Source organism: Macaca mulatta, chromosome 7 (genome assembly GCF_049350105.2).
Source record: "Macaca mulatta isolate MMU2019108-1 chromosome 7, T2T-MMU8v2.0, whole genome shotgun sequence".
Lineage (NCBI taxonomy): Eukaryota > Metazoa > Chordata > Mammalia > Primates > Cercopithecidae > Macaca > Macaca mulatta.
The window spans coordinates 77,712,036-77,730,366 of NC_133412.1; the positions used below are offsets into that span (position 1 = coordinate 77,712,036).

General features: G+C 43.6%; 1 protein-coding gene across 15 annotated transcripts in view; it reads right to left on the reverse strand.

Annotated features, from left to right (window-relative positions):
* Positions 1–18,331, reverse strand: part of NTRK3 (neurotrophic receptor tyrosine kinase 3) — a 386,973-nt gene that overhangs the window by 23,096 nt on the left and 345,546 nt on the right. For 7 of the 15 annotated variants that reach the window (XM_028850223.2, XM_077937775.1, XM_028850222.2 and 4 more), the window contains one exon: positions 8,784–8,858. In XM_028850223.2, coding sequence (XP_028706056.1) covers positions 8,784–8,858 — 75 coding nt within the window. 15 annotated transcript variants of the gene reach the window in all.

Consider the following 18,331-nt stretch of genomic DNA (forward strand, 5'->3'; position numbering starts at 1 on the left):
TGCTTGGTGCCTGAGAGGAGAGAGCTCACAGATCACTTGCAGGACCACAGACATGAAACAGTGGATGAAGTCCTTTATCTTCATTTAAAAGTGGGGATTCAACTTGGAAAAAATAACAGGGTTAAATTCTCAAGGAAGTCTGAGGTTGGGTGGTAACAGCAGTCAAAGCACTCTGGGAACTGCAAGGTGATTCATCAACATAAGAGTACCACCACTCTTTTTAAGCACCACAGGTTTCTATTTGGGCCATCCCCTGAGAAATGCCAGGAAAGGGGTATCAATTAACCCAGCCACACAGCCCTGGCAAGGCCTAGAGGCATCTCTAGCATCCTAGGATAGAGGCAGCCAGAGGGAAGGTCTGGCACCAAGAGAAGCCAGGAATCGGAGTGAAAAGAGCACTGGATTGAGACTCAGATCGTCTGGGTTCTTGTCCCAGTTCTACCAGTGTGCCATCCTGTGGCCTTGGCAGCCCATGCTTTCTTTTGGTCTCAATGTTCATACTTGGAATAATGACATAGTCGGACTAGAGTTTTGCTAAGATTCCTGTCTGCTCAAAAATTGCATGAGATTGTTGAAAACATAATTTTCTCATCTGAATCAGGACATCAAGAACACTGAAAGAAAGCTCAACTCAAGGCCCTTCCTAACATCTGCAGCTTCAGCAGCCTGACTTTACAGAGGGTGTGTGTGTGTGTATGCGTGTGTGTGTGTATGTGTGTGTGTCTGCTGTAGGCAGTGAAGGAGAGCATAGGTCAGAATTCAGGAGCTCCAGGACCCTGTCTTAGTTTGCATCATACCTCCTGGCTCACCCCTGGCATCCTGTGTTCTCATCTGCATAATTGGTAGGGTGAGGGAAAGAGTTCGACTAGTTGACCTTTAGGTATCATCCAGTTCCAAAATGGGATGATTTGGTCAAGTGGAGACTGGATAACCTTTGGATGCCTCTCCTGGCCCTGTAAGAAGGTTAGAGCTCTGGGGTCCACTTCGTTCCACACAGCCTGCTACTCTACAACTGAGTCCCGGGGTGCCTCTCGGCAGTGAAGGGTGTAAGCCAAGGGCAGGTTCAGATGAAAGAGATGGAAGAGCTGTACCTCCATGCAGCATCTGGCATTCCAGGCCATAATCTGAGGCCTGCAGCTGTGGGCTGCTCCATCTCTCTTTATAAACAAGCCCTGCCTCTTGGCTTCTCCTTCAAGGTCAAAAGGCAGGAGAGGACTGCTCTGAGGATGAACCTACAAGAAAGTCTTAAATGTGAAGCCAGAAATCACAGTTGGAGAGTTGTTATTCAAAGGCATTCCTCCTCTGTTACACACATTCCTGTTTCCAAAAAATATAGAAGGGGAATTTGAGCAAGTGGACTTCTTGTTTTTAGGCTAATGAAACTGGGATGAAGTATATTTCTCAGGGTCACCTAGTGGGTCCCCAAAAGGTCAAGCCAGGTTGAGTGCTGGGGCAGGTAATCCCCAAGGGTAGAGCCCTCATCTTAATTTATCTGAAGCTCTGGTCTCCACCATAACAGAGGTAGAAAGAGATGCTTTCAGCATTCCAAGTTTGGGAGTCAAGTTGGGCTAAGTTCTTGTCCCAGTGAACAGGGATACAGAACAGCAACTTATTGCATGTTTATACTGTGCTAGGATATATGCTAAATGAATTAAAATGCACTGCTTCACTCAATCCTCCTAAAACGCATTGGCTCTGAAAACTGCTATTGTCACCAGCATTGTATTGAGAAAGGAAGAAAGGAAGGAGGAAAGTGCAGAGGAGGGAGAGAGGGAGAGAAGAAGGGAAAAGGAGAGGAAGAGGTTAAGCATCTTATTCAAAAATGCTTGAGACAGAAAGATCCAAGTCTTATACCCAAATTATTCTGATTCCAAAACCAATGTTCTTTTTTTTTTTTTTTTTTTTGAGACGGAGTCTCGCTCTGTCACCCAGGCTGGAGTGCAGTGGCCTGATCTCAGCTCACTGCAAGCTCCGCCTCCCGGGTTCACGCCATTCTCCTGCCTCAGCCTCCCTAGTAGCTGGGACTACAGGCGCCCGCCACCTCGCCTGGCTAGTTTTTTGTAGTTTTAGTAGAGACGGGGTTTCACTGTGTTCACCAGGATGGTCTCGATCTCCTGACCTCGTGATCCACCCATCTCGGCCTCCCAAAGTGCTGGGATTACAGGCTTGAGCCACTGCGCCCGGCCCAAAACCAATGTTCTTATTCACCACCAAGTTAAAGTTCTTATACATTCTAAATTGAAAAAAGACTCATTAGTAAAAATGTTTTAAGGCATGTAAATTGATGCGTTAGGGTGGCAGATTTTGGATAATGTGATAGAAATCCTATAAATTTGATTTATATAAAACACTCAGAAAACACTCAGAAAAGCTGAAGGGGAATGTTCATTCAGAAATATCTAAATCAGCAGATTCAATGAAGTAAGATGGGAACCTACACCAGCCCAGAGAGTGCTCATAAAGATGACATCAGAAAATATCTATGTTCCTCCATAGACAGATTGGAAAAAAGCACCAGTCATGGACTTTGCTTCCTGTGCCTTTCTCTTGCAGCTTTTCTCTGCATAATGTCCAGTCCCACTCTTGTAAAAATGGCACTGATAATTTCTCACCTCGTCAGCTGGGCTCTGGATGGCAAGGCCTCCCTGATGAGGACAAGTCTTCATTACTGAACATCTAGGTCCCAGATAATCTGTTCAACTGCGGCAGCATTTATCATCATAATTTTCAAAATTCATTAGCCTTGATTGTTTGGAAATCTTTCCCATTAACATCTCTTTCTCTAAGTTCATGGTCTTGGGCCGACAAAGAGAGAGGCAGAGAATGATGACGAAATTACAGAAAGAAGTCAGAGTAGAGATTAGAAGGAAGAAGGGAGAGAAGTAACAGGCTCTACATGGTGACATTACTTAGGTCTTAGAATGAAGCCAACACTAGAAATAATTCCTAAACCTGGAAAACAAAAATTTTATTATAAAGACAGTACATTGCCTTCTTGCTTAAGGTAGAGAGTTTTCTGTCGCAGCTGAAAAAATCCTGAGAAAACACTAGAAAATTCGACTCTCCAGTTAGTTTCTATTTCTAGAAATAAAATGTCTATTTCTAGAAATGAACCAAAGAGAAAAGATTCAGAGACATCCCAGAGGCCCATGTAAAAACTGACATGCCCAGCTAGGATGAAACTACAATAAGCCTCCTTTCACCCTGACTCCCCCTTGCTCCTTCTCCACCCTACATGCCTGCACCCATATGCCAGAGCTTTACTGGCCATAAAGCCTCACAGGACACAGTTCACAATGTGGGCTCTGAGACCGGTGTCTGAACTAAAAGCTTTCCTTGGAGGGCTGCATTTGCCCCGGTGCCAGGATTCTTCGGCCGGATGCATCTGCCTGGAGGCTGCCTCAGACATCTACTTTCCATTAGGGCTAGCCACAAGTGGCAGGAAGAGAGGAGGCAGCACTAATCAGAGGAACTAGCTAAGGCTCAAGAGAGGTGGGCACCAGCCCAGAAATAGCAGAACCCACATCATCGCCAGACAGGAGGCGGTGTCACAATTCTCGTAGTCATATGAATTTCTCATGAGTCATTTGTCCCAAAAGAATTGCGGAAGCAAAGGGACTTGACCAACTTTGAAGATAAGATGCATACCAAGAAGTCCCATCACGAGACTAGGATAACATGCTCAGTGAGTGGTCCTGGATGGCACAACCAGAAAGATTCCCTCCCCTCCTCCATCATCTTCCCTTTAGCTCCCACAACTCCTTCCCTTGAAGACCTGAGCCCCACTCCATTCCAGGCACCTCTTATCATCCTGTTCTAGGGGCTTGCTCTGCTTTGAGACACTATATTTCTTCAGATCATCAGAAAGCAAAATGCTAAGGCAACTGAGAGTTCAAAGATTAGTTACTATTTAATGGGCAGATTTCTTATCTCTGGATAAATCTCCAGTTAAGAACCCAGAGGACTGGGACTAAGAACAGACAACCAAACTCCCTGAACTAATGAAGACATGTGATACCATATACATTCACAGGCATCTTCCACAGGGGACTGTATTAGTTTTCCCCAAAAGGCCAGTCTTAATGATTTTGGATCACAAGAGTTGGGATAGCAAAGAAAAGGGGGGAAACCACATTCCACAATTTCAAAACTGTTAAACCACATTGGTGTTTGACTTTGGGAAAGTCCTAGTGGGTTTCAGAATACTCTCTAGCTTATAGCTAACTTCACCGCAACCAGACCCTCTTCACAACCTCAGTGATGGCTGGAAAACACTCACATGCCAAGAGGGGTGAAAAAAGCTTGTCTTATGCTCTCCTTGTGTACCCTGGACATGGAAATGAACAGGTATCTGTCCTTAGGTTCCTTAGAAATACCAACTTTGTTTGGATGAGGAGATATCCCGGCATGCTGCTTTAAAGGACCTATGACCAAGACATGCCCAGCTAGAATGAATCTACAATAAGCTTTTTCTTTTTTTTTTCTTTTTGTTTGAGACGCCAGGCTGGAGTGCAGTGGCGCCATCTCAGCTCACTGCAACCTCTGCCTCTGGGCTTCAAGTGATTCTCCTGCCTCAGCCTCCCAAGTAGCTGGGATTACAGGCACGTGCCACCATGCCTGACTAATTTCTTTTCTTTTCTTTTTTTTTTTTTTTTTTGTATTTTAGTAGAGACGGGGTTTTACCATGTTGGACAAGATGGTCTTGATCTCCTGACCTCATGATCCGTCTGCCTCAACCTCCCAAAGTGCTGGGATTACAGGCATGAGCCACCACTCCTGGCCACAATAAGCCTTTTTATATGGGCCTCTGGGATCTCTTGGCATCTTTTTTCTTAGGTTCATCTCACCCCTGAAATCCCAGCATGCTGCTGTAAAGGGGGATGTGTCTACGACCAAGTCTCTAAGCAGATTCCCAGACTGAGGCACACTCATGACCAGGTGCCCTTGCAGACTTGTGTCTAAGGCATGGGTATTATTCTTTTAAGCTTCAGCTAAGCCCTTCTGGATTAAGACATATGTTGTATGTGTGAGTGGCAGGGCAGCCCATATGTAACCAGAAAAAGAATGACTATCCTTGTCAGTTTGAAATATAACCAGGCACTTCTCATCTTTACCCTGATTCCCAGCTGGGACTCCACAGAGCACACAGATGAAGAAGAGAGAAGTCAACTGTGTTGAGATGAGTTAACATTTTAGAAGAAAAGCTAATTTGCTTGCTTATTTGTTTTTACCAGAGGGAGAACTCAAGTAAGTGGAAGTGGAGTATCCTATGGAGGAAGATGAACGATGCTTTCCTCCTCAGCCCTCAAGTATCAAAATGACGGGGGAAACTAGACAAGGGTTCCTAAGTGATAAAGAACCAAAACGTGATGAGGTAACCCTACCCAATAGTTAGAAGACCACAGCAAGGGACATTCCAGTGCTTGGAGTATATTTCTGTGATGGTAACAATGTAATGAAAAAGAAAATCCTTGCCAAATGACAAGAGTAATGGCCTCTCTCTACCCCTATGACACATGTTGTGAAACTAAGAGACATTGCCTTGACATGCATTGAGACCCTGGGATAAATATGCTCTAAAACTCCAAGGAAAGTACAGCATCACAGGTAGAAATTTTCTCCTTTATCACAAAAGGAAAACTGGAGAGGGTTATGGGCATCCCAAAATAATTCTTTGTTGTAACAGGTCTCTCTTGTGCATCTAAATGGTGATTTGCTTGACACAACCTTATCAGGAGGTTACCATATTATGCGTAAAACAACAGGCTACCTATTTTTTTTTTCTGGGAAATATATGAAAGTATACCACAAATAAATGCAACGTTACACAGTGATATTGAGGTTAAATATAACCATCATATCTGAGATGTGGTCCAGAGACATCCTATTTCTTGCTAATAGCATCCTAAGACCGGATGAGGTCAGTCTGTGGATTCCATTCACAAAGGTAGACAGGAAATTTGGGATTATCTTCAAACTCAACTCTTCGCCCAAACCCCTGTCGAAAAACCTTTGTTCAGTCTCAGCACTCTGCATGCATTCTCCCCACCTCTATTATCTATACACAGACACCATGCATGGTCCCTCCTTCCAACGTGCGTGAGCCCCAAGAACCCTGACTCACTGAAGTTAAGCCTCCTCTCAGTTGAGGAGAGAAGACACGCAGGAAGATTTACTCTCATGCCCCCAAAATTTTCCATGCCAATCCCCATTTCCGGTGACAACACACAAAAAAAGCAGCAGTAGTTGCTGTGCCTTCATGCGCAATCAGCAAAGACATGGACAACCACCCCAACACATCTACTGCTCCTGATCCAGCCATGCAAATCAGCCTACACATGGGACATTCATGTCACACAGTGAGTCCTTTTCTTACTTCTACTTCCTGTCAACTGGTATCTGTGGAAAGATGCTGAGGCTGATAAAGGCAGAATTTCAGACATAATTCAACCTGGATTTAGATCCTGGCTCCACCATTTTCTATTTCTGAGCTTAAACATCAGTGTTCTTATCCCCAAAGTGGAACTATAATAATGTCTTCATGAGAACAGCATAAATTAAACAAATTAATTTACTCAAAGCCCCTATCAAACTGCCTGGCTAGAGCAGGTATTCAGCAGATGTAAACTGTCCTCCCATTACCCCACAGAAAGGCAGATGGGAGAAGGAAGGGCCCTATGATGCTCTGAATGGCCTGCACAAGTCAGAGATTAAGGGACTTTCTACAAAGATGCTCCCCAAATAGATGAATCCACAGCCACTGATGCCATCTCAGTGATGCCAGAGGGAGATGAAACCTGTGCTGACCATCAAGCAGACAAGGTATCCGTCCAATGCCACAGCCACCTGGTTTTCTCTCTTTGCTTTCTGTCATTATGAAGTTTGTGAGTATTTCTTTATTTGGACTCAGAATTTTCAGATATGATTTCATCCATGCAGTAAGGTTTAGCTGAGCCATGAAAGCCCTCCTTGGAGAAACTAAATAAACTAAAATATATCGTATTCTTTAAGCAATGCAATCGTTTTGACATCCCTACCTAAACTGCACACACACACAACACTAACTACCACCACCAACACCACTACTATTACTACCAACATGTACTTCTTTTTCTCCTCTCTGCTTTACTTCTCTTTTAAGAACCTATCACTCTTAAATTTACTATAGACTTTATCTTTATTTTTTTAAGTCCCTCAGTAAGCGCAGTGATTTTTGTCTATTTTATTCATAGTTGAATCGCTGGCACCAACAATAACTCAGGATACATGGATAAAATGACTGTATGCCCCAATTTACCAAGAAAGGTCTAAATTTATGCCTGTAGCTCCTATTTAATTAATAATAGCTTCCCTTTTCATTCTCAGAAGGGTCCAACTTTAGACAATCAAACACACACAGTAGATTAATATTAAATATTTGTTGAAATTAATTAATAAATTTGACAAATTTGATATTTTAATGCAACCTGTCAGTTCCTAAAACCAAGAGTTTGAACCTGATGTGACTCAAATACATATAATATTCTAAAAGCATAAGAGATTGATTAATCTTCTATAATGGTTCTGCTTGCAAAATTCTCATAAGGCTGCCAAGCATGTTTGCTTTGATATACCCTAGCTATACACAGTTGTTAGTACTGAAAATCTTAAACTTTCATGCTGTTATTAGGAGCAGTGTCAAGAAGAGAAACCTATAAAACTGATCCTGAGAGAACCTGGGAGGCTATGCTTAATTTACCTCCCTAACCAAATTAGGAGAGAAATGAATGAAATTGTAAAAGCCTTCCTTCCCATGCACCTGTCCATGAGACTGCAGTATCAGGAGAATACTGTATATTAGAAATCAGAAGCTTCTTACTTCAGAACTCACTTAACTACCGCACGCCTTCTCAGTGTTTGGAAGCAGCCTCTGGCCTGTGGAAAGCCTCTCAAGATGGCAAGCAGGACTTGTATCTTCTTAGTCTGGGCTGGATCTTTAAGGCTGAGTAGGTGAATTCTGTGGTTTTGTTTTCCCAAGTGAACCATTTCCCAAATAGAAGAAAAGAGCCCCCAAGCAAAAAGTGGAAGGAAACCATCCAATGCAGTCTGACGATCAAGGCAAGACAGATGGAACTTCGACTGACTCTGCAGTATGTCCATCTCCCTGCCAGAAATTACCATAGAAATTAAAATGGGGAGGGCAAAAGCCTCCCTGCAAGCACTGGGGGATCTGACTCAGTCATGGAGGATCTGTAATGACCATCCTGAGCATCAGGTCTGTTAGACCACGCTTCATCTGAGGTCAACGGGGAGACCTCCAGTTCTTAGACCCTCTAGTCTGTGCACTTAGAGCATTCTTATGTCCTTATAAGGAGTCTCCTGTGGAGTGTAGGCACCCAAAGTGTACTCAAAACTCAAGGTCACACCTCCTGAAATGCAAGAAAGCAGCCAAACCATCGTCCATGCAGAGCCTCCAGCCTCCACCACACGCACAGGTCTGGACAGAAGCCCTGGCAGCCATGTCAACTCCGGTGGCTCTCCCGGCTGTGCATCTAATTTTAGCAGATTATGGCCCGCCACCCCCCACCATGCTGTCTCCCCATGAGACATCCCAAGCACATCAACGGCTTTGGCAGGAAACTTCCATGGAAGTTAAATGATGCCCCACAGTGGGAGGCAAGGAAAGAGAGGTTGGAAGCAGGCCCCGGCCCATGGAAGTGCCTCTCCAAAGCCTGCAAGCTGTCAGTCTGTGTGTGGACTGCCTTGCCCAGCCCCCTGGTCCCAGAAATCAAATCCAGACTCACTGTGGAAGCTGCCGTTGCTGCTAGCCTCTGCCGCTGCCACGCCACGCTGAACAGGCCCTTCTGGCATGGCCCTTCCTGACAGTGAATGAGGGGCGAGAGCGGGGGCGGAGGGGGAGAAAGAAGAAAAGGGATGAAGGGAAAGGAAGGAAGCATGGGAGGATGAAAGGAGGGAGGATTAGGAAGGCAGGGGGATCTTTAACCGAATGGCGTGTCTCTCCTGGGCACGGCCTCAAACATTTGCCCTGCGTCATTAGGGAGGACAGCAGAAGACCGTAGCAACCCACCTTCAAGACCCTCACTCTGGAGTCCGCCCAGAAATGCAATGCACTCGGGGCTCAGCCAGCACATCATAACGCCACTTCCAGCACGTGACACCCAGCTGTCTTCCTCTGTGGGACACCAAGACACAATGGGCTTCCCTCCACGGGCTTGGTTCTACTCCCAGCAGGAGCCTCCCAGCCAACCTACTGCTTGGAGAGAAAGTGGGTTCTATCTAGAATCTTCAATCCCTTAGGTCAAAGAAACAGCACTTTCTCCAAAGCTTCTGAGAGAATTATTTTTCTTAGTGTGTCCCACAGAAAATCCCTGAATTCACCACTGCTTTTATGGCTACCCAGATTCCCTCTCCTTTCCTTCCTGATTTGGAAAGGTTAGCTCACTGAATGTCACCAGCGTGGAGCCTCAGCCCTCCTCCTCCTTGCTGTCCACGGAGTTAGCATTTGTGTTCTCCATCACCACTAAGGAAAAAAGCCCCAAAGCAAGGCCTTTCCCTTGAAAGGCCTCTTGAGAAGTAACAGGAGCGGGGTGTGGGAGGAGGGACTCACAGTAACTTAGCAATGGCATTTCTCAAGTGTTTCCAAGTCAAGGACTGTGTGCAAGAGACAAGAGACACAGTCCCTGCTCTCAATCAATTCAGAGGCAGAGAAGCAGCACTGGAATGACCTGGAGGAGAAGCAGGTTCATGAAGCAACACATCCCTGTGCACAAACTCATAGGGTGAGGCTGAAAAGATCATCCAGTGAAGACAATGAAATGGGGATTGCTGGGTGCTGATGGCAGGGAGAGATGAACAGGGAGAAAGAATGAAGAGAGAGGTGAAAGAAAGGACAGATGGGCAGTTGGGAAGAGGAGGTGTGATGGACTGAACTGTGTGCCCCCCAACACATGCTTATTATGGGGAAGTCCTAACCCCAAGTTCTTCAGAATATGACTGTATTTGGAGAGAGATCCTTAAAAGAAGTAATTAAGGTTCAATGTGGTCTGTAGGGTGGGCCCTAATCCAATAGGACTGGGGTCCTTATAAGAAGAGATTAGGACACAAACCACACAGATGGGTGACCACGTGGGGACACAGTGAGCAGGCAGCCATGTGCAAGACACAGAGCGAGGCCTCAGAACGAATGAACCCTGTTGGCACCTTGATCTTGAACTTAGAGCCTCCAGAACAGTGAGAAAATCAGATTCTGTTGTTGAAGCTCTCAGTCAATGGAGCACTGCTATGGCAGCCCGAACAAATGAACACAGAGGGCCTCATGCAAAGGTGGAAATGAGCAACTGGCACTGGGTCACCAGGGACAGACTGGCTGGGGTGGAGCCAAGGGGGCCTTCTTGTGGAGGGTGGGAAAGGAGACTGGCAGGGGCTTGAGGACCTAGTAGGCCAGGGCAAGAAATTTATATTTTGGTGAAATGAAGATTTACTCACTCAAGGCTCCAAAGAAACAGGAGGGATAAGGAAGTTTGAGGACCCCTGGGGGAAGAGCTCCAAGCCTGAAGGTGTGTGCATAGATTCAGGTTTTGGACTGACCAGGCATGGACCAGGGCAGCTCCTGCCAACATGCAAAGAAAAAGTGGCACTGAGGTGCTATAAGGAAAGACACAGCAGGCTGGTGATAAAGAGACAGGTTCAGAAATGACTCCCCTTTGGGAAGCTCCCAAAAGAGTTTTCACGGATGCTAATGGTTGCTGAGGTGCTAGCACTCAGAGAAGCAGGAGGAGGCCATGGTGAGTTTTATTTAAAACATGCCATGCTTCAATCTCCAGTGAACTCTCCAGGGGAGGCTTACAGATTAAGCAATCAAAGAGAGAAGAAGTGGAGGCTGCAAATGTAAATTTCAAACAGATTCTGTGTAAAAGTAAAAAGGGGTTATAACCATGTGAGTGCATGAGGTTTGCAAAGCAGATGTCTAAAATAGCAGCACCCAAACTTAAAACGAGAGGAAGGAGAGAAACCAATGGAACAGGGAAAGAATGACCAGGCATGGTTATAACTTGTGGAACAAAGCATTACTGAGGCATTCAACAAGAATACTATGCAGCATTGGCAGTTGCAGGGGGTGTGGGGGAAAGGGGAAATTATTAATCATGTCATTCAACAGTAGTTCAGGAAGGGTTAGACTTGAAGTAAGAAATTTAAATTTGGTCGTGAGAGATAATTAGTGACCCCAGAACTGCAGATTCAATTCAGTGGTAAGACCAGAAGCCCAAAAAATTAAGACAGAAGATGAAAAGTACTTATTTCAGTACTCAGACAAAGTTAGAAGGGACAGAAAGGTCAAATGAAGATTTTTCTTTAATGTAGGATGGATTGTGGATTTTTAGAGTTGAAAGGAGGGAGAAATGCCTCAAGAAAGCCTTCAGAGCAAGATAAACACAGTCACAGGGAGAGACAAGAGACAGGGCAGGTGACAGGTATTGAGGTGTGAGTGAAGTGGGAAAGGATTCAGGCTGTGAATGTGTAGATATGCAAAGGGTGAATTTGGTCTAATATTTCATAGCATCACGAAAATATATATTTGACACAGTTCCTGTCACATGCATAATTATGAGTCCTTAAATTGCTCTACCACTTTGCCCTTATCTAAGCAATGTCTGTTGTAGAGTTGGCTTTTAGGATCTCAGAATTAGAGAAAAGCAAAACTTTGAGATCATCTACTGAAACCTCATGTCTAGCACAGGCATCTGTATAATGTGGTTCTATGTATTTTCTGGAAACCCACTGGGAATGGAGAACCCACTATCTTGTAGGATGGTCTGTTCCATTTTCACACAATAAGAGTAACTTCCTGCAGCACCATCCTTCACCACCCTTGAGTGTAAACTATCTCTAGAGTTTTCCAATCTTGCCACCCCTGTGGGTAAGGAACATGTTGTAGAGTCCACTCATTGCACCAAAATAATGGAGGACAACCCCTCCATACATCTCTGTACTGAAACCCGGCTTTGTGATCTCTGATTGTTCCAAATTAGGGTCCTTGAGCATCTTTCCAGATCAGTCATTCACTGAGAAGAACACTTGTCTCCTTGTTTATGTCATTTAATAAACATTTATGAAATTGAAATGTCTACCATATATCATGTACAGTCCTAGGTACAAGGGTTATATAATTGGTGAAATAAGGCATGAATACTTCCCTTAAAGAACTTCTAAGCTACTGTGAGTGAATATGTGTCAACCAAAGTTCTTGAAAATACATTTTCACAACAAACATTAAAACAATTACTTCTTGCAACACATTTCAAGGCAATAGGACAATACTCCTCAACGCTGAGTACCACCTCCTTGCTTCTAATATTCCTTCCTCGCCCTTCAGTTTCACTGAATCTGTGTTACATTTTACAGACAACAATCACCTCAAATCACATTGCTACTGTTTGCTTTAAGGTTATACTAGAGAGCCCAAAGTATCTAAATTAAAGTATCTTTGCTTGCCATGTTGACTAGGCTTGGGTCACCCTGTTTTCCTCCTTTGTCTTGAATGGCCTTGCCACAAAGCCTTATTAGAAAAATAAATCATGGAACTCAATTATTACAAGCTGACACTTCTACTTAACCTCATGGAGACTGCGCTTTACTGGTGTGCTCTCTAAACATTCTATTCACAAGTAAACTCTCATCCCCTGAAAAACCTAACTTAACCAGAACAACAAATCCAATTCCACCCCCCATTTATTGTACAGTCTGGGGAATGATCACTAATCTCCCTGAGCTTTAATTTACTTGTCTGTAAATAGGGGGAATCATGCCAGCCTGTTGACCTCATAGCACTTTGATGGTGATTAGAGAGGAGCACTGAATTCACAAGAAGGGAGACCAATGTCCTTGTCTTCACTCTACCACTAACCAGATGCGTGATCTTGAGGAACATCTGCTCACTCTCTCTCTCTCTCTGGCTGACAATCAATGTATTCATCTATCAAATAAGTGGGTTTGAAAGATGACCTCCAACTTCATTTCTAGTCAGGATTTCACAAGATTGCCAGTGTAGATGCTTGCCCAAATTTCTTATAAAACAGTTGGGTGGAGTAATAAAAATGCATTGACCATATCCAAAGAATGTTGATAATTGAATCAATGTCTGCTTGGGAGCAGAACTCTAGCAGCAAACCCTGGTCTTGGGCTGTTCGACTTTCCAAAAAGTAAAAAACATATATGTTTCAAGATCCTGCTGGTACATGATAAAAGTTGGCTCAGAGATGATGGCATAGAGCTGGCAGGGAAAGCTGCATCTAGACTACCAAACACCTTGGCAGTGTGTAATAGGGAATCAAATCTACCCAGAAACAAGGCACTTTTGCTATATACAAGTTGTAAGAAAAGAAGAAAAAACCCAGCTATTTAGTTGAAATGTGAGGGAAAGGCCAGTAGAAGATAATTCAGAATTTGGGGAAGCTAGTCTCATTTATGTGATGGGTAAATTAGCCCCAGTAATGCAGATCCACTTGGCAAACCCCTTTCTCTGAATACGATCCTTCAACACAGGTGCATTCAAACTCAAAACCTATGTCACATTAGAATCCCTCCACTTGTGTGAATCCAAGGTTAGAGCATGCCTAACAGGGTCCAGCGGAATCCCTGAATTTAGAGCACTGCTCACGATGACATGTGTCAAAACAGGACACACGTGCCACCAATCCTCTTTTCTACTTTCATGGCAGATGTCACCAGCTGATCACCACTTTTTCACTGATCCTAGATGCAGCCACCAAATTCTTCTCATCACTCCACTCTGGGCAATCTCCACCAGTCAATCAGAACAGGCACTTGGAATCTATTAATAGTTACCCTTCCTGGGGCATATAATACTAGGTATCAAGGCAATAAGATTTGCAAACAACAAAAGGACTCATTTTTAGGTGTGAAGGCAATTCAGTGACATGGAAAGCATTAGGGGCTATAATAAAGTGGCTCCCAAACATTTGGAAATGAAGAAAATATAATTGGCCTCTTTAGAAAACGAATGAAAACATGGATGTATATCCAAGGTTGTCTGAAAAATCTTGAGGATCTTAGGCTATCATGGCTGCATTGTGCCCTGATTGACGCAGATGAAGAAATAATATATCTCTCAGAAGGGGCACTGGCTGGTCCCGGAGACCTGGGAAAGAGTGAGCCTTGGAATTGGATGGTGGAGATGTTGATCCCTTCCTGGCTCCGGACAAGGGAGAGAGGAGGATTCAGGCAAAAGACATGGAGTATTTCTCAACCTGCTGAGAAGCCAGGAACACTGTTGTTAGGCTTTCTTAGCTGGATGTCATTGATTATTTGACTCTTCTAACATCCTTGCTCTGATTTTTTCCTCTTTAAGCAACTTTCGCATTATGATCCGGCTTCCCACGTAGACTAGCTTACTGAGAACAAATGCTTTGATTCTATGGCCTTTGAATAATGTGATTCTCTGTGTGCATTAATAAATTTCCTTTTGGTGCTAACTCCATTCTTACGGGTATTTTAATTATTGTGAGACCTGCACTGATAAGCAGATGTCAGATGTCAGATATCAGGGCCATTGGCAGGGAATCAGATCCAGCTGGCTTTCCCTTAGTGATACCAGTGCATCTTTCAGATACACATACTCAGAGTCCCCACATACTGACCATTGGTGCCCAGTGAGTGGGGACTCATGAGGATTCATGTAAGAAGATTTAGGTAAGTGGGGACATTATTCTTTTCCCATTACAAACATCTAATATAGTATTACATATTTTTTAATTAAGTAACTTTCATTAAGCACTTTTACTGTAGAAATCACTGTGCTAAAAGTGGGTGAGCTCTTTTGCCTTCAAGGGAACTTATGCTTTAGTAAAGTATTGAACAGACATGTACACAAGTGTCTCAGGATGTGAAAAAAATAAATACAAAGATCAGGAAGTTGTGGATTGACCCACTGGGTAAGTAAATGACCAACTACAAGAACAAACTGGGCCACAAATCAAAGTTCCAAGCTGGCTGAAGAGGCTGGAGAGCATGACTCAATGGAGGAAGGCAACCAAGGTTGTCATGATGATTGGCAGAGTTGGAGAGCTGGAGTACAGAACACCCCCTACCAGTCAACTTGGGGACATTGATGGATTCAATTTCTTTTTCCAGGTTGTACATAGTTATTTACTAAGCCCAGACTATAATGGTGATAATAGTGGTGGCTATGGTAGTGGTGATGGTGTTGGTGGTATTGGTAATGATGTCAGTGATGGTGGCGTTGGTGATGGTGATAATGTTGGTGATGGTGGTGGTGGTGATGGTATTGGTGATGATGCTGGTGATGGGGGTGGTGGTGATGGTGGTGGTGGTGGTGACAAAACCACCAGCACTCAAACCAACAGTTTACAAAGCACTTGCATATCCATTATGCATAAGCACATACACTTGCATATTTCATGTTGTGCATAATAATAAGCAATAACCATCATATAACCAATGAAAGGAGAAAGGAGGTAGGGTTGGACTTAAGCCAGTCTTTTCTCTATCCCCAAGGCTCCAGGGCAGGTGCATCACCCTAAGCTCTCCCTCTGGGATGATGAGGGGCAGCACACACTAAGGACATCTGGAGAACGAGGCTTTAATTCTGAAGACATTTGTCTACTGCAGAATTCATGGTCCACAGTTAGAAAAATCAGCTCCTGGTTGTATCTACTAACTCCACAATAGAAAAGCTCTTCTGCAGATGCCTAAAAGTGTTTTCTCTTTCCTCCTGGGCCTCCAACAGATCAACTCAAATGTCTAAACCAGTCCTGGAGGAGTGGGTGGCTTTTTTTAATTTTAAAGTTCCCTAAATTCTCTTGAGTAGGCTCTTCTCCTCTCTAATTTTAGCATCCAGCACTAAAGATCCATCATAGAGAAAACCTTGGCTTGTAACTTAAAATGGTTTAAAATTTCTGGTATATAATTTCTACCTTATTCTTTTACATAGAATAATAGCCATCTATTGGGTGCCTAAGGGGTACTGGCAATTTGAATACTTATCTTATTTAATGTGCACAAAAGAAGAAATTGTTCTTTTTTTTTTTTTTTTTCAGATGAGGAATCTAAGTCTTAGTGAATTTAAGTAAATTTTCTAAGGCCAAATAGCTCTCAGCAGAAGCTCAGTGATTCAACTGAATATCTGCCTGACTGCAATGTCAGGTGGTGCTCGGCCCACCTGCTCTGGGGCTATCAACTTTCCTACCTCCAACTTTGCTCTTTGGGATTAGCAAAGCCTAGAAAAAAACAACCAAGAGTAAAAACTTTGCTGGAAGTTCTGAATTTCAGATGCTTTATATTGACCCAGTCCTCTGATTCCTCCTCCTCCTTCTGTTTAGACACAGACAGGTCACAAAATCTTGGGCTTTGAGGATTATGAGAGAAATACAATTCCCTACCAGGAGGAAGTCAAGGGAACACAACATTCTCTTTACATGCAAATATCTTAATTACAGCTGGTAAAGAAGATATTTGCATGGAAATTTATGTATCTTTATATGTTATATATTCAGTTTGTCTCAGAAAAAAAAAAAAAAAGGCCTTTTGCACTTGAGGAAGGAAAAGGAGATCCTCTTATGATACATCCATAAGGGCCCTCCACAGGAGTAGAGAGATGTGAATGACTCAACACCAGATTCAATGGTCTCCTTCAGCCTTTTCCTCTCCTTTCCTGAGGATAGAATCCAATATAAGCATGCTTTAAGGTCTCAGAATTTTCTTATGGCGTATCTTCCCCATCTTTTTTCCCTAGTGTCAGTCCTCATGCCTGCACCACCTTCACTGACAGAAGAAAATAACTGGATTTCTAAACTGCACAGAGAAGAGACTAAGTTTAGGAGATAACTGGAAACCACTCTCAGAGATAAGTTATTATTTTTTGGCAGGATTAGGGGGCTAAAGATTTTTATTCCACTGGTCCTCCACCAGTCAAGATACAACCAATGCAAAAAATATAACCAATTACCTATGAAAAGCACAAGGCTTTTTTTTTTTTTTTTCTTAAGACAGAGTCTCGCTCTGTTGCTCAGGGTGGAGTGCAGTGGCGTAATCTCGGCTCACTGCAACCTCTGCCTCCCGGGTTCAAGTGATTCTTCTGACTCAGCCTCCCAAGCATGTGGGACTACAGGCATGCACCATCATGCCCAGCTAATTTTTCATATTTTCAGTAGAGACAAGGTTTCGCCATGTTGGCCAAGCTGGTCTCAAACTCCTAACTTCAATTGATGTCTCTGCCTGGGCCACCCAAAGTGCTGGGATTACAGATGTGAACCACTGCAACTGGTCACAAGGCTATTTTGGTCACACTGAGGTTCTTCGTAGTTTTTCTGAGTCTTGTAATGTCTGTTTTATAATATAAATCACATTTATCTCCACTAAGGACATAGGATGGTAGCAGGTAGGATTCTCGCTAGACATAACTGAGAACTTCCCACTTCTAAAGAATGTTAATAGTTAGAAAGAAAAAGACAAATCTCTTACTGAAAATAGCTTTCCTGTGCCACAGCTGGAAGGAATAAGGAAGGAAACCTGTGGGATCCCAGAAGATGCAGTGGAATAGAGCGAGCAAACCATCTGTCTGGGATGATTTTGAGACTATTCTGCCTGGTGCCTCAAGGGTGAAATAGATGACATTTAAGCCTCCTTCCAGCTATATATTTCTTTAAAATTGAATGATTTGGCATTTGCTCAGTTGTTTCTAACACTTTAAGGATGCAGAATGGACTTGGTGGCCTAAAAGATGAAATTTTAAAAATCTATCCTGGTTTACTTAGATATTTGTTCCATGTAAATCTCATGTGGAAATCTGATTCCCAGTGTTGGAGGTGGGGCCTGGTGGGAGGTGTTTGAATCACGGGAGTAGATCCCTGAGGGAATGGCCTGGTGCCATTCTCCACATAGTAAGTGAGTTATTAATCTTAGTTCCCATGAGATCTAGTCATTAAAGAGTCTGGCACCTCCTTCCTCTCTCTCTTGCTCCCTCCCTCACCATGTGACACTCCTGCTCCTCCTTTGCCATGACTGGAAGCTTCCTGAGGTCCTTACCAGAAGCAGATGCCGGCACCATGCTCCTTGCACAGTCTTCAGATATACGAGCCAATTAAATCTGTTTTCTTTATAAATTACATAGCTTCAGGTGTTTTTTATAGCACCTCAAAATGGATGAAGACACATCCTGACTCTCCATTTCACTGTTTTTTAATGTGTTTTTTTTTTCTTTCATAGTTACCCCTTGCAAACTGCAAGTGGCTTTAACCCTGTGGGACCAGCCAGTCTCCAGTTCATAGTCCTGAGCCCATGGATTCTAATGGCT